General features: G+C 47.1%; 2 protein-coding genes across 2 annotated transcripts in view; one reads left to right on the forward strand and one right to left on the reverse strand.

The window, feature by feature from the left end:
- The window catches only part of CIAPIN1 (cytokine induced apoptosis inhibitor 1), a 135,845-nt gene that overhangs the window by 11,892 nt on the left and 102,227 nt on the right, over positions 1–21,726 (forward strand). The gene's annotated exons all lie outside the window — the stretch shown is intronic.
- On the reverse strand, positions 2,050–20,361 carry KATNB1 (katanin regulatory subunit B1). The gene is made up of 19 exons (XM_061369084.1): positions 20,129–20,361; positions 17,403–17,533; positions 15,030–15,147; positions 13,205–13,305; positions 12,687–12,728; positions 11,948–12,031; positions 10,439–10,554; positions 9,858–9,929; positions 9,436–9,586; positions 8,823–9,010; positions 8,572–8,702; positions 7,553–7,603; positions 7,302–7,378; positions 6,597–6,716; positions 5,492–5,641; positions 4,713–4,789; positions 3,667–3,741; positions 2,853–2,969; positions 2,050–2,250 (listed from the first exon to the last, which is right to left on the reverse strand). The coding sequence occupies exons 1-19, from the start codon at positions 20,166–20,168 to the stop codon at positions 2,118–2,120; spliced, it is 1,974 nt and encodes a 657-aa protein (XP_061225068.1). The 5' UTR covers positions 20,169–20,361; the 3' UTR covers positions 2,050–2,117.

Raw genomic sequence — 21,726 nt, forward strand, 5'->3', positions numbered from 1 at the left:
AGACAGGATGGAGCGGCCCTGAGGAGGACTTGGGGTGTTGGGTGATGAGAAGCTCCCCATGACCCAGCTTCAGTGTGTGCTTGAGCCCAGATCCTCTCTGTGTGCTGGGCTGCACCCCCAGTGTGTGAGCAGCAGATTAGGGAGGGGATTCTGCCCCTCCACTGCACTGTGGGGAGACCCCCCCTGCAGTCCTGTGCCCAGCTCTGGGGCAGCAGCACAAGAGGGACGTGGAGCTGTTGGAGGGAGTTGAGAGGAGGCCACGGAGATGCTGCAAGGGCTGGAGCAGCTCTGCTCTGGAGCCAGGCTGAGAGAGCTGGGCTGGGGCAGCCTGGAGGAGAGAAGGCTCCTGAAGGGGAGACCTTAGAGCAGCTCCAGTGCCTAAAGGGGCTACAGGAAACCTGGAGAGGGGCTTGGGACAAGGGCCTGTAGGGAACAGGACAAGGGGGAATGGCTTTAACCTGACAGAGGGGACACTGAGATAAGATCTTAGGCAGAAGTTCTTCCCTGTGAGGGTGCTGAGGCGCTGGCACAGGGTGCCCAGAGAAGCTGTGGCTGCCCCATCCCTGGCAGTGTTCAAGGTCAGGTTGCACGGGGCTTGGAGCAAGCTGCTCCAGTGGAAGGGGTCCCTGCCTGTGGCAGGGGGTTGGAACTGGATGAGCTTTAAGGTCCCTTCCAACCCAAACCACTTTGAGACTTTTTGATTCCTGCTGGCCCCCCTATCTGACCCCAAAACAGTATCCTATGCCCCCAAACACCAGCACCTACGTCAGGACTTCACAGAAAACCATACAGACAAACTCCTGCTGCTGCACTGAGACCTGCTGGAGCTCAGGTGGGGAAAAGACATCTGCGTGAGACCAGGGGGAAAGACAAGCCACAAACAATGACATTCTTCTCTGGGCTGGGAATACCCAGCAGAGTGAAACCTCCCCCAGGCTTTCAGCAAGTGAAACCCAGCCAGTGCTGCCTCTCCAGCTTGCTCACCACATCCACTTACCCCAGCCTCCCAGCAGGAATGGGGAGAAGGGCCGGCTTCCCTCTGAGACACACAGGGAGCAGAGCCCTACTTTCCCTGGACACTCCCAGCCAGGAGGCATGACAAGGTGAACAGAGCTTCAAGAGATTCAGGCATTTAACACAACTTCTTACTAAAAAATGTTACAACTCTTTTAATAAACGCCATTGTAAGTTACAGCTTCTCAGAGAACAAGCTCCAATGTATAACAAAATAGGAGAGAGGCTGGGAGGAGCAGGGGAAGCACCAACAGAAACCTCTTTCCACACTGGAAAGAAAGAGGGACAGAAAGGTTCTGACAGACATTTATTAAGGGAAAAATAGCAGTCCAGTGGATATAGAAAGACATTAGTCCACATGCTTCTGTTTCTCAGCCCTCCTAAATCCTTATCCCCAAATGTAAAAATACGAGAAGTCCTGTTTAAGTCACATATTTTAACTCCTCCAGGTAGACCTCAGTTACCAGCAATTCTGATGGTATCAAGCTTGTGCAGTCCAGGGTACCAGCAGGGCTTCCTGAGAAGCCAAGAGACAGCCCCCTCTCAATACAAGTCCTCGAAGCTACCCCAGGCATGGAGTCTTGGTGTCCTGGCTCATGTTTGATGAAGGAAGCCCAAACACCCAGTCCCTCAGGGCAGGTGAAATCCTTCTGTAGAGAAAGGACACTCCAACCCCCCATCAGGCTGTTGTGGGCAGCACAATGCACAGAGAGAGTGGGGCCAGCCAGCCCCAACCCATAGGGCCAGTAAACCAACAGCACACATGGGTGAAGATGTGACAGTGGGCGTGGATGGCCATCAGCAAAAGGCCATCACACACAGATGGAGTAGCTGACAGCTTGATGCTGAGATGAAAAGATGAAATGAAGCTGCCTCCCTGCAGGGCTTCCTGGGGCCCTCCACCAGGCAGGTCAGATGTCTCTCCACTCAGGTCCTCCATCCAGCCCGTAAAGGCACCCAGGCTAGGCAGGCAACCAGCCAGTGAGATCCCACTTCCCTACTGCACTGTGAGGACAAAGATGGACACATGGAGAGAGGTGAAATTCAGCCAGACCCAAGGAGAGCTTGGCCACCTTCATTTGCACATGGGAAGGTGGTGGCTGTTAGTCCAGGCCAGCCATGAGGAGGTGCAGTTCCCGAAAGGTACTACCATGGCGGCCACTGAGCCCAAACTTGCTCCTGATGATGATGCTGATGTTTTTCAGCTGCCTGTAGCACAGCTTGCATTTATGGAGCCTGCAAAAGCCAGAGAGCAGACACAGCATGAATCCTCAGCTGCTGAAGTGCTTGTTCCTGCACCATCAAAGATGCAATATAAGCAGGCGAGAAAACACAAGCCCTGCAAATGGCCTGGAAGAGGTTAAATGTGAGCATGGCTCTGCAGAAACACTATGTATTCAGCCCACATCCTGATGACACAGGAGAATGGCATCCACATAAAGACTCTTTTACTCCTCCTTTCCCCTTTGGCAGTAAAATCCAGGGAGGAAGAAGGTGTTGTTTTCAGAGGGCAACTTCTCAGAGCAGAGCTATTTTGTGAATGAACTGGAAATCCAGTGCCCAGCTGACAACTCATGTGTCTTGTGAGGTAGAGGGTGAAGCCACAAGGTGGTTTTACTCCTGACATTCTCACGCTTTGCTCAGGTATGACTCAGTACACAGTGACACACAGAAAAGCAGTCCTTGGTTTTTTCTCATGGCAGGAGCGTTTGGTGTTGACAGACAAAAGGGCAGGCATGCCCAGTCTAGTATCAAAGCCTTGATGACAAGGAGCAAAGCTCACCAAAGAGAAAGGCTGGGTCAAAAAAGGGAGCAAGTGGAGGAGGTAAGTGCCTCACCTTTCCTCCCTGGTGATGTCCACTCCAACAGAAGGTGGTGCAGCGAGGATGTCTGTGATCAGTGGCAGGAATCTCTGGAGAATGAGTTTCAGGGAGGTGCAGCCAGTCTGCACGTAGCTACAAAAATGGAGAATCGGGTCCCACTTGAGTTTCATTCCTGTCCTCCCAGCACACAGCTGTCACTCACATCCAGTCAATGGGGACAATCCACTCAACCAAACCCCCACCCACCACCTGTAACCTGGTAAGGACAGCACCAGCCAAATACCCATACACTTTGGTTCGAGTCAAGACGGACAAAGTGAGTCCTTTTAAAGGGTCCTGGCATATTCTCTGCTACGCAAAACCTTTCTGCTCAAGAGCAGAGGTGTCCTGCTGAGGGGCCCTGGAATGGCAGACACTCCATCTTAAGACAGGATGCATATTTTTTGCCACCTAACGAAGTTCAAAGCAATCCAAGTGACCCCCATGCAAGATTTCACTCCTCTTGCTCCACATCGACAATCTCATTCCTATCTGTGTGCAGAGCCCACTTGTTCTACATGGATGTGACCCCTCCTGGCTGCCAGAGCTGCCTTCAATCCAATGCACCTACTCCAAATCTCAATATCCTGCTCTTCCTGCCCATGCAGACTTTCCATGACTCTTTCCCCACACAGTTGGCAACTCCATTGCCCTTTTCCAGTTGTACTGGCATTATGCTGTATCTGCTGCGAGTTTTCAGGATGTTCTTTCAGCTACAAAACACGCAGAGGAGCAATTCCAGGAGTATCTCCACCTTCTCCCCCAACACACCATGTTTTTGGGGCCTCACCTTTCATATTTACTTTGGAGTAGTTTTTCTACCTGTGGCAGGACTATAGCACACAAATCCAGCTTCCAGAGAAACCTGAACAGAAAAGAACACAAGCTGAGACAGGATTATGAAGCTTTACAAGACCGAGTTGACACAAATAATGCTTTTTGGCAAAAAAAGCCAAGGCAGCAGCATTCAAGTTTACTGAGCAAGTTCACTGACTCCCCCTTGTGATGGGAAATCGAAGGTTTTGACTTATTTTGATTCAACAGAGTCACTTTATGAAGTTCTAAGTGAGGCACCATTTGCCCACCACAAGGGCCCCATGCATCTCCAGCAGTCTCTGGTACTGCAGACTTGCAGATCTGACTACAGCCACATGCATTTCATGCTGTTATTGTCCACGGGATACAAGGCAGGTACAAAGCAGTACTCCTGACACCAAGCCAGGTGCCTCTTGGGTGTCCCAGGGGCTGCCCTGTCCTGGGTTCAGCAGTAGCAGTCATTTTTCTCCTTCTTGGTAGCTGGTGCAGTGCTGTGTTTTGACTTTCAGCCTGGGAACAGAGTTGATAACGCTGATGTTTTAGTCTGACCAAGGACTCTGAGCCTCATGCTCTGCCAGGGATGAGGGGAAGCCGGGAGGAAGCAGAGACAGGACACCTGACCCAAACTGACCAAAGAGGTATTCCATACCACAGCACGTCATGCCCAGGATGTAACTGGGAGTTACCCAGAAGGGCTAGGGGACTGCAGGGTTGGAGGAGGTATCGGTCGGTGCTTGGTCAGGCTGGGAGGGGCAAGTTACCAGTTTGTGGGTGGTGAGGTGTTGTATTCTCTTCCCTTGTTACTTCCTTTACCATTATTACTATTATTGGTGGCAGCAGTAGTGATTTGTGTTATACCTTAGTTACTAAACTGTTCTTATCTCAACCCATGGGAGTTGCATTCTTTTTGATTCTCCTCTCCGTCCCACTGGGAGTAGGGGAAGAGCTAGAAGGGGGAGAGTGAGTGAACGCGCTGCCTGACTGGTTTTAAACCATGACATGCCCCTACCCAGGACTCACGGTTTTTGGTTGACAATATTCAAGAGGTCCACGACAACAGACAGATCGTTGATCGCCACTGCAGAGTCAACAGAGTTCTGGGAGAGAAGGGGAAGAAGTCACCAAGCGCAAAACTCAAACTGGCTAGGCTAGTGCAATTACTACCAAGTACAGCTTTTCAAAAACAAGGTAGAGGAAACGTGGAGTTCACTAGGGAAGAGAAGAAAACTCTCTTGTGAGAAAGTTGTTTCCACGTTTCTTTGTGGCCTTTCAAGTACAGGTGGGACACAGCAGCACTCTGCCTGGGGACAAAAGCTGTGAGACCCTGCATTTTGTGCAAGAGGCAGAACTGTTTCCCTGCAAGCCAGAAGAGCTGTTCAGCTGCTCCCATCAAACGGAAACACAGACTGGTTTAGGTTGGAAAAGCCTTTAAAGCTCATCCAGTTCTAACCCCTTGCAACTGGAAGGGACACCTTCCACTAGAGCAGGTTGTGCCAAGCCCTGTCCAACCTGGCCTTGAACACTGCCAGGGATGGGGCAGCCACAGCTTCCCTGGGCACCCTGTGCCAGGGCCTCAGCACCCTCACAGGGAAGAACTTCTTCCCAAGAAAGCATCTTGGGAACTCTGTCAGGTTCAAGCCATTCCCCCTTGTCCTGTCCCTACAGGCCCTTGTCCAAAGCCCCTCTCCCGGTTTCCTGTAGCCCCTTTAGGCACTGGAGCTGCTCTAAGGTCTCCCTGGGAACTTCTCTTCTCCAGGCTGAACAAGCCTCACAGACCTTAGGTATCTCTGCATCCTTGCCTTAATATCACTGGAGCTCCACACAGCCTGCACAGTGTCCAGATTCTTGCGGCGACTGGTGAGCACCACACACATGGTCTCGTGGCCTTTCCTGATCTGAGAAATGGCTTCCTCATCCACAAGCTCTGTCTGGCTTTGGTTTTTCAGAGCCTGAAAGTACACACCAATGGAGAAGCAATAATAGAGCAAGGTGGCACAGAAAGGTAGAAGCTTTCCCTGGCGTAGGTGAGAGCTGGTTTTGGTGTAGAGAGTCCCAGCAAATACTGACTTCCTTCAAGATTGTTTTAAAGCCATTCTGAAATTGAAATGCTCAATTTGTTCTGATCTAAGTTACTTCTCTTCTGTCTTTTCTACTACATCAGTCACAAATATGTTTGAAGCTTTGGAGAAAAAAAAAAAGTGAATTAAAAGGAGGTTTCCAATCCCAACACATTTTGATGAAGAAGTATTTTCACAAATGCCTTATTTTTCATCTGAAACCTTCAGCTGAATGTTATTACAATTATAAATCTCATACCATCTATTAGCCTCTCAGTTTGATTCCTGCTAAGCCCTACTGGAACCACCACTTCCTTTGCTCACAATTTGAGTTTGAATTCATAAGGATCCTCTAGGCCTTCTCCATTTTTGGGACAGGAAATATCCTCCCCAGGGGAGGCCAAGAGTCCTCCAAGACGCAAAAATTGCTATGAAATAATTACGTATGTGTAATAGTAGACACCAATTTTCTAAATGAAACATTGTCTAGCACACGGAATTGTTCAGTGTCTGAGCCCTATCCCTAGTTCTCTGCTTTAATAACACATCCTTTGAGTGTGGATCAGTGCTACTGTGTTCTCATCAGCCTGCTGTCAATCACAATGGGGGCTATGTCGAGCAATCTGGATGTGCTGATTCCACAAGAACTGCATGTTGGAGGAGCTGGGAGGCAGGAAAGGCACCAAGTGGGCAGAGGATGAGCAGGAAGTAACATGGTTTCATTCAGTACTGAGGACTGCAGGCTGCAGAAAGCACCCAGTACACTTGCCTGCCAGAGAACCCCCTTTCTGATACCACCCCAAACAGACACCAGCCAGAAACTTTTCTTTTGTCCAGAGATACTTACTGGTAGAAAGTCAGAGGCTTTCAGGCCAATGGGCTCATTTCTGGCTGCAGGAATCACCAATGGCTCTGCTCTGGTCAAAGCAGCTGAAGAGGCAATTGGTGGGCTCTGGACTGGATTAGGCTGCAGAAGAAATTAGTGTAAAAGCTCTAGGAGCAGCATTCTGGCCCTAGCCTGATGTCCTTTTTTTCCTGACCCGCTTTCCTCCCATAGCAGGGTCCTCAGGCAGATGCAGTCTCCAATTTACTAGCACAGTTTAAAGAGGCAGCAAAGTATCTCTCAGGTACCTACTAAGATGTAATGAAAATTGCAAAGAACAGAGAGATGTCCCAGCAGAAGTGCCAAGTGCTGCCACTGGTATCTAAAATCAGGGTAAGAGGCTGTAGCCAGCCTGAAGGCTGAGAGAAAAGCCAGGATAATATATCCTGCACTTGGTCCTCTTCAGAGTGCCTCACTTTTGAGATACAACCACAAACACCACTGCAAGTGCAGGAAGTGAACAGAAGCAACAGAGTCATTGCCTGTTGGAGGCTTGGCCTTTGGTTCTACTGATCAGGCAAGCCTTAGGGCAGGACAAAGCCTGAAGCTGAACTTTTACTGCTCTTCAGTAGAGGAACTGGCTTCCTTAGAAACTGTAAAGTCTCTAGCACTTGTGTGTCTTTCACAGTGGGGGTATGAACAGCTATTAACAGATCAAACAGTACATACAAGTTCTTGCTTTGGCAACAGTGTCTGGACATCTGGAGCTCGGGTGGGCTTCACTGCTTCCTTTGCAGCTATGGGCTCTACCAAGAAGGAAAGAAGTGAGAAAGCAGAAAGTGATTGTTCCTTTCAAGAGAAGTTGATAGAAAAGTTTCTGTACAGCTAGATTACAAGTAGTCTTTTCTCCAGATGTGGAGCTCTCCCACCTTTTAGGGTCATTAACCTCATTCTCCCCAAGGGGTCATTTTCACAGTCACCATCCTCAGGGGGGGCTGGAAAGGGCTCACTGTTCGGAGGAGGAGTGCGACCTACAGAGACAGGAAACAGAATAAACAATCAAAGAAGCATCCAAGGCTACAGATTCGCACTAAGTCAACCTTGGAGCTGGAAGGCCTCCAAAACCCCACACATTTGGGTAATCGGTAATATGACAAGCAGACTTATCTCCTTCACACTGTGACGCTATTGTTGAGTTTAGCCAAAGGCTTTCAGCCTTCCTGGATGGGAGATAAAAAACTGACCCATGTAGTTCATTGCTGCTGAAGAGGTGTGAAGCACAAGAAAAGGCACTGTCACAATAAATTGCATGAGATAAAAAATAAACACTTACTAAATTGATTTACATAAATAAATCCAAATAACGATTACTAATTACTTAAAAGGAATACCTAATTTTTCACATTCACATAAAAATGGCACAGGCCTTGCACTATGCTTCCTACACAACTGCTTCTGCTTTAACAGAACATTTTGTCTTTCCTTCCTTAATGGAGACTGCTAATTTTATTCATAGCACGATTCTAAGCTAATAAAGATCCTGTAACACAGTAATCCTCCCCAGTCAAAACAAGAAGGCAGCATGCTTTGCTGTTGTGGCTGCCCCCCATCCCTGGCAGTGTTCAAGGCCAGGCTAGACAGGGCTTGGAGCAACCTCGTCTAGTGGAAGGTGTCCCTGCCTGTGGCAGGGGTTGGAACTGGATGAGCTTTAAGGTCCCTTCCAACCCAAAACAGGATGTAAATCTATGCTTACACTGGAGCTCTGGATTCTAGGACAGGCTTTGACTAGACATCACTGTACTCAGTGAAGGTGCCACCTCCTTGCAGTTCACCGACATCATCTGTGGCTCAGCATCCAAAAAAGCCATTTCCTAAATTCTCCCAGTCACAGACAAAGCCTCTATGATAGTAACCCAAAGCTCACTTCTACAGAACCAGTTTAGCACCTACAGCGCTAATACAATCACTACTCAATAGCATAATAAACCTTGGTACTGACATATAGCATTCTTGGGCTGGAAGATATCATTGTAATCCTCTGGGTTCTGGATCTCAGCTTTTGATTCCTTCTCATCCCGGTCGTCTTCGCTGCTGGGACTGCACCTCTCACTCTCCGAGTTAAGCTTCACTCTACTGTGGAAAAGAGATGCTGTCAGAGCAAGTTGTATGGACTCCACCAGAGAGAAAGCACTAAGCTTACCTTACATTTCCTTAGAATCTTGAAATACAACAAGCTAGCAGATTCCCTACCTTTGTGGCTTGCTGCACCTAGTTGAGGGCCTGTCATAGATGCGGCGAAGGGAGGACCCCGTGGTGGTAAGTGACACAAGAGACTCATCATCCCTGATCAGCCCATGAGGTATAGAATCCGACTTTGTGACTCTGCTGAGATCCACAACAAAGGAAGAGACTGTGCTTTGTGCAAAGGAAACACCTATCTGCAGAGACAAAAGACCAAGGTAACTCACCAGGGAACAGGGTGCACACCCTGAGCCTTTCTCAGAGCACGCATGACGCTGTGACCCTGCATAACTGTTTGAGAATTTCCCACTTAGCTGCTTTGACACTTTAAATTTGAAGCTGCCAGTGTTTTACAAAAGGCTGTAGTAAGACTTTTGACAAGCACAGTTTCTAAATACTGGTCAAACCAAGCCCCACTTCTTTCCTCCAGAAGCCAAAGAGAGACAAAGTGGAGCACGATGTTGCTCAAAGCAAAAGCACACAATATTTATCTAAGTGCTAGGCACATGGCAAGCCCTGGCTGCTTACAGTCTGATAGAACCTTTAAGGCCTTAAAGGAAGCAGGAGGATTTTATCTTGTCTTTTGCAGCTGCTTGCCCCCTCCTCAGAAGCAGTGGCTTACCAGCTGGTTGTTGCAAACAGATAAATCAGCTACTTTTCCCCAGTTCACCAAGACCACATCAAAACAGCGCTCTGGCTCCCAGCCGTACACACGCAGAGAATCCTGGAAGCCACTATACAAGCAGCAGCCATCTGGGTTGAAAAGCACACACCTGGGAGGAAGGCAGGTGGAAAATTAGGCATACACAATCTTCCAAACTTTTCACAGTGACCCTAGGGCTGTATCCCTGTCTTCATTGAACACCTCCAGCTATGTGTCTAACAATAAGCCTATCAATCTGGTATTCAGAGGTGCAATCTGGCGGGCCTGGACAACATCTCCAGCAGCCCAAACTTCTCCCCAGTAAAGTCTCTTTCAGGAAATCCTCCATTTACCCACACTTCAGTCTCTGCCTTGGACACTGCAGTAGGAATTTAATATACCTGACGGGAGTAGCCTCCTCTTCAATACAGCTTACCACTTGAAATTTCTCTAAGTCCCAGAACCGAACAGTCCTGTATACAGAACAGAATAAAAATCATCATTCATCCCTCTAGAGATCTGCAGTAGGATCCAGAACTGAAATGATGCACAAACTGCTAGAATGGCTTTTGCTGTCATGCACGTATAATGACCCTGCCCAGAAGGCCAGTCCAGCTAAGATCCATAATACAGCCACAGATGCTTAGAGGCTCTAGACATGAATAGGTATTTATTGCTGATCCAGAACTAAGAGGACAGCCTACTAACTGAGCAGGACTGCTGGCTGTTCAGGATGTCAGCTGGACTAGTGAGAGGCATTGTTTTCTAGTGTGGCAGAGAGGGCCACCAATTTTGCACGAGAAGATAAGACCTCCATGTGCTTCACATCACAGATGTGATGTGCTGCTGGCTAGATGTCAGGCTCTTGCAATGGCACGTTTAAGTTGTGTGACATTCCTATTTTCCACATTGCTAAAAGGAAAGACATCAGGAAAGGGAATGGACATACACTATTCCCTTCCTTCTCCCTCCCCTTACATACCTGTCAGAGCTACGAGACGCCAAAAGGTATTCATTGGGATGGAATTCAACAACGTTTACTGGGCCAGTATGTTCTGTAAATTCAAACACTAGCTTCCCAGCCACCAGATCCCACAGCTGGAAGAAAGAAAAAAAAGAGACTCCTGAAAGGACTTCACGTTAGAGAATTCCAATACAGTTCAAATTTCCTTGTACTGGCAACCTTCTAATGCTTCTTCACCTCCAGGAACAGAATCAATGCTCAGGGAAGGAGTACAATCCCAGTCATTTGAATCTGCTTTTTGTCTGTTGGGGTTTGGTTTTTTTTGTTTGTTTTGTTTGGTTGGTTTTTTTTGTTGTTGTTTTTGTTTGGTTTTTTTTTTCCTGGCATTTTCTTCTAAATTTTTCATTTCATTTGTCCTCTAGAAGTTTCTGGTTTATATGTAGAGACTGGCATAAAATACAGCAGATTCACCTGTCCCCACAGATTGTATCTCAAAAGCAGACAGAAAGCCCAAAGCTCTGAATCCCTTAGCATTAGCCACCACTGAAAAATCCAGAGTGAAATGACTGATCAGGTTATTTCATGTGAAGCTGAAAACAAAAACCAGTCCTTTGCCCACAGTCCTCCATACTACACCTGAAACAACCGAAGTCACTGTTTCACTTGATACTTTTCTGAGTTCCTTCTCTGCCCAGTCCCAACAGTAATTTTCAGGCAGATAATCATGCGCAATATATATGAAGACAAGCTGAGAAAATTCAGCCTGTTCAGCCGAGCAAGGCTGTAGGGAGACCTCAGAGCAGCCTTCCAGTATCTGAAGTGGGTTACAAAGATGAAGGAGAGGGGACTCTTCATCAGGGACTATAGTGATAGGACAAGGGGTGACTGGTTTAAACTGAAAAAGGGTGAGATTTAAGTTGGATATAAGGAAGAAGTTCTTTCCTGTGAGGGTGGTGAGGCACTGTCACAGGCTGCCCAGAGAAGCTGTGGCTGCCCCATTCGTGGCAGTGTTCAAGGCCAGGTTGGACAGGGCTTGGAGCAACCTGGTCTAGTGGAAGGTGTCCCTGCCCATGGCAGGGGGTTGGAACTGGATGAACCTCAAGGTCTCTTCCAATCCAAATCTTTCTATGATAGCACACTCTTAGTGAATTCATTGAGCAGAGCAGAAACTGGTATGGTGGAGTAATGTGCTGTGGGCAACTCATTCTGTAACAACTATTGACACAACTGAGGCCAATGTTCATGTCTCACAACTTGCACCACCACCAAAACTTGAATTTTCATGTGCATAAGTGCCAAGATGTCTGTTGGACAAGTGCACTACAACACACACAGCTCTCTTCTGGACACTGTGGGCCACTGGACATGATCCTCATAAACAGACTGGTTCTTGCAAAGCCACAGGGCTCAGTCAGCTGCTTAATTAACTAGAAGTGTTTATGAGTGAGTGCTGGTAATGCCTGGTAAAAGATGATCCCAGCATTTCTATGCATCACAAGCACATAAGCAGGTGTCACAATAAATTACCTTCACAGTGTGATCATCAGCAGCAGAGGCTAACCACTTTCCATCAGGACTAAAGCGGAGACATCGAACTGCTTCTGTGTGGCCCTAAAAGGAGAACAACAAATAGTATTTTATTTTTTTTCCCCTCTCTTTCTTTTGAAGGAATTCTGGCTTTTGTCTTTTAATTCTATACAATACAATAAAATCAACTGACTGCTTCACAGAGTCCACAGCTTGCAGACCGCTGAACACTTACCCACACTAAATGAGTGTGGACATTTCTGGCAACACTTTGAGTATGGTAAATACAGATCTGACTTATTCAGAAACAATTTAAAATTACACAATTTATGGGTGGTCACATAGAAATGTTGTTCCACTAAATTGTTTTCTAAATTAAAAAATATACAGCAAGTCTTTTTGGTTGAAAAACACACCAAGAATACAGCCATCCTGGTGCAGGGGGGACTTGCAGGGTAATACCAGTTACAGTATAAATAACACTCATGGATGCTCTCCCGCCTGCACTAAAGCAAACAAAACTAGAGTACTTCAGCTCCTATGATGTCCATTTCATGTTCCCATGCAGCTCACAATGGCCTGCAGAGGTTTGCCAGGCCACTTCACGAATTGTGCAGATCTTATTTTCATACTGGAAAACTACGGAATTAATTGCACAAAATCACTTTAAAGTTTGTTCACAGGTTCTCAGTAGAAATCTTTCCCCACTCTTTGTCTGAAAACTGATGAAGCATTTTACCTTGTACCTGAAGACACAGTTTTTTTTCCTCATATCCCAGAGCTACAGGGAAGAAAAACAAACAAAAGACATATTTAGACCAGCACACAGGTAGCCCAAGAGTCTGGAAACAAGCTCTCCCTGTAAGGGGCTGCTGAACCCCTGTTTGCTTTCGGGGTATTTCCTAACCCAATTCCCCAAGTGAGAATCACTTCTATAAGCTATTTCTTACTACAGAAGTTTGATTCCTACAGTTTAGGATGAGCATGATGAAGCAGATGCAATCGGGACATCTGTGCTTGGTGACACCAGCACTTGGCTGGCACCATGAGCCACATTCCACAGAACAGGAGTTACACTGCCTTCGCAAACACACACGCATAGATTTCATGAGCACTCACAAATCCGCCTGCCCACACACATGGAAATGATGATGTGGGGCACCTATCAACAGCTTGGCACAAAGCACATTCTGGCACTTTTCAAAACAGACATACTGCAAGTAAAGAGGGCAACCTCTAGGAGAATACGGATTTTACCTTAATGTTTGTGTCCAAAGAGCCAGATGCCACAATGCTTCCATAAGGATGGAAATCAAGGCTGCAGATATTTGCTTTGTGACCAAGTAAGGATCGAAGAACTGGGAAAAGAAGCAGCAGAGCAAGAAGGAATAGGAAGGAAATATTTAGTAGATCATTTCCCCCAGACACCATGCAGAAGTTTAGCCATACATTAAGCACACCATGCAGAAGTTTAGCCATACATTAAGCACAAGCTAATGCAACATACATTAGACATGTTACATACTGTATACATTATTTTATGGAAATGTTTCCGACCTTGCACTTTCAATGCAAAGAAACAGCAATAGAGGGCCCATGTTCAATGATCCTCATGAAAGTCCTGTCCTTAGGTGTGGAAACTATGAATAAAACTCCAGAGGCCTCCATGCTGGAAATAAAACTGAAAAGCCACGCTCTGAGGCAGCTTCTAGGCAGCTTATCTTTCCACCTGTTACACTGAGAGCAAAACAGGGTAAGGGAGGGGGCAACAGTTTTAGTTAGGAAGTGAAAGGGACATTTGGTTGCCTGCATTGTTTGGAAAGACCCTTTCCAGGACTCCGCACTCCCATCCAGGCACAAGCCTGACTTCCGTCTCTTAGGTTCTCCCTGGACTTCTTCAATTGCTCCTTGCAAAAAGCATTCCAAAGACTGGGAAAGAACAGCTGAGAAGCAAGAGAGAGAGGAATGATTGCAGGGTTTCAGTCAAGTTAACACCCCTTCTAATTCTGGAAGCCAGAAAGGACCAGTAGAACTGCAACACTATCTCTGAAAGCAGCGACTCACCTCTGAGGAAGAAAAATTGCACAGATAATAACAAGGACAACCTCTCTCCACCCTCTGCCATTTGGAACTGTCTGATGACTCCCCTAGCAGAAATGAGCTGAGCCAGAGTGGTCATTTGCACAGACACTGGCTCATAGGTGTCCTAATAAATTCAGCCAACTCAGCTACCCTGCACTTGTAGTGCCAAACTAGTTTATGACTGAACTGACTTTAACTGTCTGAATGCAAAGGCAGTTTTTATTATTCATGCCACCTGCTGTCTGCCTTCTTAGCTCAGCCAGTGAAAGTCTATCTCATTACATACTCTTTCTATGAACAAATAGCAACCGATAAGAAATAGTGAGTCATTTTACAGATTCCTGCTAGAATGCATTCAAGAGATGCATGATTCCTTTGCAAACTTGTTCTACGATTTGAGAAAAATGCAATAAATAAAGCTTGACTCAACAGTTGGCCTTTAAAGGATCAGAGCTCGATGAGCTCATGGCTTTTATGATTTATTAAAAATTACATCTTTCATGCAAGAATTGAAGAGGAGAAGAATCAGCTGAGGAAAAAAAAGTTAGAACCTAAGAATGAGAACAAGGGGTCAGTAAGTGAGGGATTCCTCTACTTGTCAGAATCTAATATACTTAAAACTTCCAATTTGTCAACCTTAAAAGGATCCAAAATCAATTTTAAGCTGACAGTCCAAGTACAAATTCTATATGCTAGTTACTCTACACATGCATGGAAACTCATCTGGGACGTAAGTCTCAACACACTTGAGTCAGTGCTAGAAACTAGTTCCTTGGATCAATCTCCACAACACATGTACAAATTTCGCTTGAGCGTGCATACACAGCTCTACAGCCTCAGTAGGAAGTGCACAAAAGCTCTCTAAGAAGGATGGAAATTAAGATGACAGCAATGCCAGGCTCCTGCTCCTTTGTAAGTTAGGAACCTTTTGGGTTACCATATGTATTAAGCATAAGGATTTTATAAAAAGCATGCATTAACAGAACTCATGGAAACATACTTTTGGCAGCTTCCAGGTCCCAAACTCGAATGGACCCTGACTGGGACCCTGCAACAATGAGATTCTCATTCGTATTGACCTGTAGGCTCTCAATGGGCGACGTGTGGCCTGTCAAACTCTGCAAAGAAAACCACAAGTCACCATCAACAGCTACTGACACAGCCCTGTCCATAATGGCATTGTTCATGTCTTTATCCACGAGTTAGAACCACTTGGCTGCACCACTACTCCTTTTTTTTCACATCTGCTACCACTATGATAGAACACCCTAAAGACCAACTTTAAACTGCCAGAGGACAGATTGAGATGACACCTTAGGAACAGGTTGCCAAGAAAAGCTGTGGCTGTCCCATCCCTGGCAGTGTTCAAGGCCAGGCTGGACGGTGCTTGGAGCAACCTGGTCTATCAGAAGGTGTCCCTGCCCATGGCAGGGGTTGGAACTGGATGATGACCTTTAAGGTCCCTTCCAACACAAATCAGTCTGTGATTCTATAGTTCTCTACGATCATCACTGCATACATCACTGCACCATGCATGTATCTTCCACATCATCTCACTTTCTGGTGTACACTGACTAATTTTGAAAGGATGCATCAAAAGAGACATGGGTATTTAAACATTAGGTGTGCATGCCCACACAACATTGACACACACTTAACATTATAACAATTATGCTGTGCAAAAGCAACAGCAGTGTGTTTGCTCTAACTGGGTCACAAAGTGTCATGAGCCAGTTACAAAATCAAAGCAAGAGCACAAGCAGGGCTACTTCAAAACCTTCCCATAAACGAGGAGCTCCAGTATTGCTGCCAGCAAGGGTGTCACACTGATAATGTGGTGCTACTACTGAAGTATAACTTGACATCTAAAAAGCTTCCAAATTAGGTAAGTATTTTGAAAATGCCAGTATTTAATTAGAAAACAAGAATATTTAAAATGAGCTTTAGAAAACCAATACAACTACTCTGACTTTTTACTTGTCAATTAAGCAATATTTTATGCTTTATTCCACCCTCAAACAGATCTTTTTAAATAGCTAAGCTAGCCAGCTCTCACACATATAGAGGGAACATACTGGGAATACCAGCTGGAAGCTTCCTGTTCTGATGGGGCTTTTTTAGGATTTCATGGGTAACTGAAATCTTCTGCATACTCTACTGCTGCAACTGTCACTGCTTAGTAAGACAGCTCAAACTGGAATCAAATTGCAGTGCTACTTCAAAAGTTCCCCTTCATCCTCTTCTCCAACATGTAAACATATGGAACGCTAATATAAGGATTAAAAATGAAATTCAGAGGACAAAATGTAAAGCACAACTCCCCAAAATAAAGATTCTTTTGATATACAAGACTGGCACAAATGCTCAGCAGCTCCAGCCAGCCCCTGCTCTCAGAAACACCAGCTTCCAACATCTGTGGCTCCCAAGAAGCGCAGGAGAGGTACAGCTCTCTGCTCCCACAGAATGGGTACAGACATTCAGTTCTTCAACCTTCTTGTGGAAGGCAATACTCTAGCTTCAAACTACTGCCATGCCACCACCGAGGGATGGGAAGACACAGCTTTACTACAGCTTGGCAAGCAGCACAGCACTGCCAAAGGTGAGCAACTCCTTTTGCACCCATTTCAATCTCTTTACACAGTAAATGAATGGGAAAATAAAGTAGACACATTCACCTTTTAGCCTCTTTGATCCTACTTCCCCAGCTGCTTCATCACAAGGTTTACACTGGCTAGAGAAATACCATCCATAACGCAACATCATTGTGGTGTTAATTAAATAAGTGATAAGGGACACCGGCTAAAGACAACACCCACTCAAAGCAAATGCCATGCAGGACAGACACTTGTTAAACTGATTCCTGGTTGCTTTAGTGATCACAACCAGAGTAATCCTGCTCTTTCTAACACACTGTGCCCAGCACTACTCTTCCCAGCCTACAGACAACACTGGGCTGACAATCAGTGACTGCAGACAGGTGGGAACACATCCTGCTGGGGATGTTTCCTGCTGTGAGGGCAAACTCCAGGGTATAAACTGGGCCCTGCAGCTGGCACTTTCAAACTAGCTGATCTCATATAAAACTCTGCATTTAATCATCTGTAGCCTGTAACAAAAGGCACAGTATTCATTATCTGGGCAAGCACTGGCCCAGCTGAAGCAGCCAGGCATCCCAGATCCTCTCTGGAGCACTGGTCTCATCGGTTACTGAATTCTGTCCCTGTCTTTAGCTAGAATCCAGTCTTTGTGTGGTAAACTCTATTCACAAGTCCCAGAAGCCACAATACAACAATCTTCCCCCTCATTCCCCAGCCTCTGTACCTCAGAATTAATATTCCCATCCCCCACAAGTCAAAGACAGGCCTGATCTTACCATGATGCAACTGGGCTTGTTAACTGACCATATGTTGACCCGACAGTCATCTCCTCCAGTTGCCAGCAACCGGCCTGAGGTTTTGCCCAGGACTAGTGAGGATACATTGCTGCTGTGAGCTGTGATCTCATCTGGACAAAAAGCAAATAGTTATTACAATTTTCATCCCATCCCTCCAAAAGAAATACTCTTCTTTCAGAAAAATCTTCCAGTTTCCACTGGACAAGCTGCAGCAGCTCACTGTTCAGATAAGAAGTCACACTATTATCTTGCTTGAAACAGCCCTCCCTGGTTCTGCCTGTTGTAGGTAAGACATCTGCTGACCAAGCTTCACAACTCCAATGCTCACGTGGCTTACAAAAAGCATCTTCTCTCACTAGCAGTAGATTGGTAGCCTTTGAAGATCTGCTCAACTGTGAGAAGTTGCTCACAGAAGCTGCTTTACCTTTAGTATCCAAAGTGGGTCTAGGTAAGCAGAGGTGTCTGAGAAGGTGCAAGAATATGCAGCAGCCAGAGTCATCTTGTGAACAGCCTTCTAATCCTGTTCTAGAAAGCAGCAGCAGCCTGTCCAACCTGAGAGGAACTGGCAGACTAGCAGCAGTGTAGCTTGTTACCTTACACACAAAAAACCAGACTCAGCAGCGGGGGTAGGTGGAGCTCCTTTCTCCCAGCTTTGGCGGAGGCTTTGCTACTGTCCCACTGCATATCACAGGTGAAACTTAGCAATGCAGCATGTGAAACTGTGACAAAGGAAGGATGAACACATATCCCAAGGTGCACGAAAGAACAAATGGGACTGATACTAAAAGATGGTTCAAAAACCGGAGGCTGAGGGGAAGCTCTGGCACTGAAAGGGCTTTGCAATGACACAGCTCTAAGGAGGCCTCATTCCAAACAAGTTAGGAGCAAACTAGAAGACAAACTAGCGTTTTTGCTTAGACATCTGATTTTCACAGTGGTTTTCCAAACTCTTTCTGGAGGAGCTTTTGGCAGATGTCTTTACCAATTTCTGCCTCTTACAGTTCTCTGAAAGTTCACAGGATTTGCATGCCTAATAGTCACAAAACTTGTTTGTGAAAAGACAATCAATTCAGCTTTTGTTCAGACTGTTTTTGCTGGGAGGAGCAATTTGATTATTCTACATGCAATACTAATCCAAAAGGATATTAGATGGCTGCAATAATAATTACAGGTACTTTGATCTCAAGCTCTCAAGAGTGCTTTTTTGAAAGCAAAACCGCACAATTTTCACTTTAGTTGGAGAAACACCTTTCAAATGACAAAGGTAACTGGATCATAAATTACATGAGAAGGGCAAAATATGCTTGTATTGTGTTGAAAGACCTATCTTCCATATGACAGCGCTAAAGTATGGATGTATACAAAGACTTGAAGGAACAAACAGTACAATTAGTATTAATAGAGCAACCCACTAGTTAAAATTGAAAGGACAGATGCTCGGTGTTGCTGCTGAGAGCACTGCATCAGCACCTCTGATGCTTCCCTCCTCTTGATCTCATTTTTAATAATATATTTTACGTGTAAGAGTCATTGCTGAAGCATTCAACCCTCTGTTCATAAAAGCCATTTGTTATAGCCTGATGATGGCAGCTGTGGCCAGATAGCTTCACATCCCCCCATGCCCATTTCCTTAAACCCACAGAGGTTTTTGTTAACGAAGTATTCATCACCAGATATCCCCCAACAGCTCAGTCATACAAAGCTCCTAATTAGCATCACCAAAACATTCCTAATGTTCAGAATGCTTCTTGCTCTAAAGATGCTAAAATGGGGCAGAGCCTAGCAAAAAGTTAAGATCAAGAACTTCAGCCCACTTAAGGAGAATGGAAATTGATCAGCTTTCAGCTTTTTCTGTAACTGCAGGAGGTTTAGGGCTGGGAAGACAACATGGCAAATTGTCTTTCTGCTCTAAAAAGTAGGAAATTAAAGAAGTCAATTACCTCAGCTCCCTTAATGTGTTACCAGCCAAGAGTACTGTATTTCTGCTAGACAACTTCAAGACCCCAAGTCACTGGTCTAAAGCTCATACTTTTGAACTCTTCCCATTGCTTCCAGCCATCCCTCAACAGCCCCTCTGGAGTAACCCATCAGTGACTAGCGAAGCAGCTGGAGATGGATAGCCAGCAACCATTTACTGCTCCTTCTGAGGAAAATAAGAGACGTAAACCAGCAGACTATCGCCGTCTCTTGCAAAGCACGTGCAAGAAATGAGACACACAGGCCCTGCAGAGCTCACCTCACCCCTCCAGCAGCAAAGAGCTCAGTCACCAGCTGTGACAAGTGAGCAGCAGTGAAGGGCAGCCCCAACCAGGCCAACAAGACACCGACTGGGACAACTCCCCGCTGTGACCTGGGCTCTGAGGGGGATTCCATGCCTCCCTTAGTTGTTCTTGTACTGTGCTACTCATGTGTGGCTACCCAGAACAGTATAAGGTCAGCGTTACAGCACCTCATTAGGAAAGCTCAGGCTGTCAGCCTTTGCAAACAGCCATGACAAGGCCCTAAGCTGTTCCACTGTGCGGCTGTGCTTTCAAAAGTGATTTCTGAAAGTTAAAAAGTTCCAGTCAGCGCGCTGGGAAGAGGCCGGGGCACCCACACCCGGGGCAGGGATTAGCCGGTTCCTATTGCAAGCCGCCTCCTCCACACCCTTTCCAGCTGGGGCAGCCTCCCCGCCCTCCCTCGGGCGGGCACCCGGCCACACTCACGCAGCTTCCACGCCGTCTTAGTGGCGACGGCCTCGGCCATGACTCTGCTCGGCGAGGCCGCTCCGATGGGCCTTCCTCCGACCGGCGAGGGTCCCCCGCCCACCCGGATCGCCTCTCTGCCACCGCCTCCTATCGCGGCCTGGCCATGCGCCCGTGCTGTCCTGGCCGTCTGGAGGCCAAACAAAGGCACCGGCAGGAGTCGGGGAGGCCCCGGTGCGCTGGGCCCAGCGGCGGGAAGGCCCCGCCGCGGCGGCGGAGAGTGCAGGGGAGGGGCGCGAGCCACGGCCTCGCAGCGCCGTTGCCAAGTTTCCGCACGCAGCTCCACCAATAGGAGCTGAGGGAAGGGTGGTTGCTATAGCAACAGCAAAGTAGATGACCAATCCCAGCACAGTTTCTTGGCGAAGCCTTTTAAGCTCTGCCAATGAGGCACGGCGGCGCACTGGTTCTGTGGGGCCGCCATTTTGAGGTTCCCCTGAGGGGAGCTGGGTGAGTGCTGCCGCGCCTCGGCCGTCGGGGGAGTTGCAGCGGTCCCTTAGCCCCGGCGCTTGCGGAGGGGCTGGCCAGAGATCCTTCCCCGGCCCCTCTACCTCAGGGCTCGCCGGTGGTTGTGCTTTATGGCTGTGGCCAGTGTGTGTGTCCCTAGGAGGCGGTTCCCCTCGCCGGATGTCACTGGCACGGCCCTGGCGGGAGCTGAGCTCCGGGGTCCGTTCTCTCTGGGGCTGTTTGCCAGGTAATGTTGGCACCAGCTCCTCTGACTCTTGCTGCACGTAGAGTCACGCCCGCCGGAGCCTCGGGTGGGTTTTCCTCCTGGGGCAGCCGTGCTGGGTGCTTTCAGCCTGGCAGGGGTGCAGTCATGCACTTCCATGCTTCCCTTCTTGTCTCTCAAGCCAGTTACTAAAATTATTTTGATGCGAGTCCTTGATAGTATGCATTAACTGATTTTTGGCAGCAGCTATGTCTCTGGTGGCTGTAAAAGGATTCTAAATGAATTTATTCTGGTGTTTAAACTAACACCAATGAGTTCATAACCACAGGCTTGCTTGCTCCTTTTTCTTTCCATCTTCTCACCCATCCCTTTCCCTCTCCCCATTTTTCCCCCGTTCTCTTTCCTCCCCCCTTTTCTGCCCCCTTTTTATCCTTCACCCCCTGCTTTTTACTGCCCTTGCCCTCCCTTTCTTCCTCCCCTTTCTCCCTTTCCTTTTTGTTTAGAGACCTTAGGGTTTCCCTTTTCCCCAGTTCTCCGAGGTCCCTTCGTCCTTCACCAGTTCACAGTTCTGATTTGGACATTTTTTGGCTTTCCTGAAATCCTTGATGATCCTTTTCAGAAGGGCATCCTTATCTGAACCCCTCCTATCTGAATCCCTCTTTATCTGCAGGAGGAAACTGTGTGCAGTCTCCTTCCCTGGCCTGTTTGTATCTGCCCTAGGTTGCCCTGCCAGCCGAGCGCTCATGGAGCGGTGCAGAGCTGTCAGAAATGGTGATGCTGTCAGATGGCTTGGAACACAACATGCTGCCATGAAACACCTCACAGCTCCAAAACTGGGAGCTGGGAGGCCTGAGCAGACCTGGGCATTTGCTGTGGTGGGTGCCAAACACTA

The sequence above is a fragment of the Neopsephotus bourkii genome, unplaced genomic scaffold, assembly GCF_033783945.1.
Source record: "Neopsephotus bourkii isolate Nb327-2 ecotype Australia unplaced genomic scaffold, CSIRO-AGI_Nbou_v1 NB_1474, whole genome shotgun sequence".
Lineage (NCBI taxonomy): Eukaryota > Metazoa > Chordata > Aves > Psittaciformes > Psittacidae > Neopsephotus > Neopsephotus bourkii.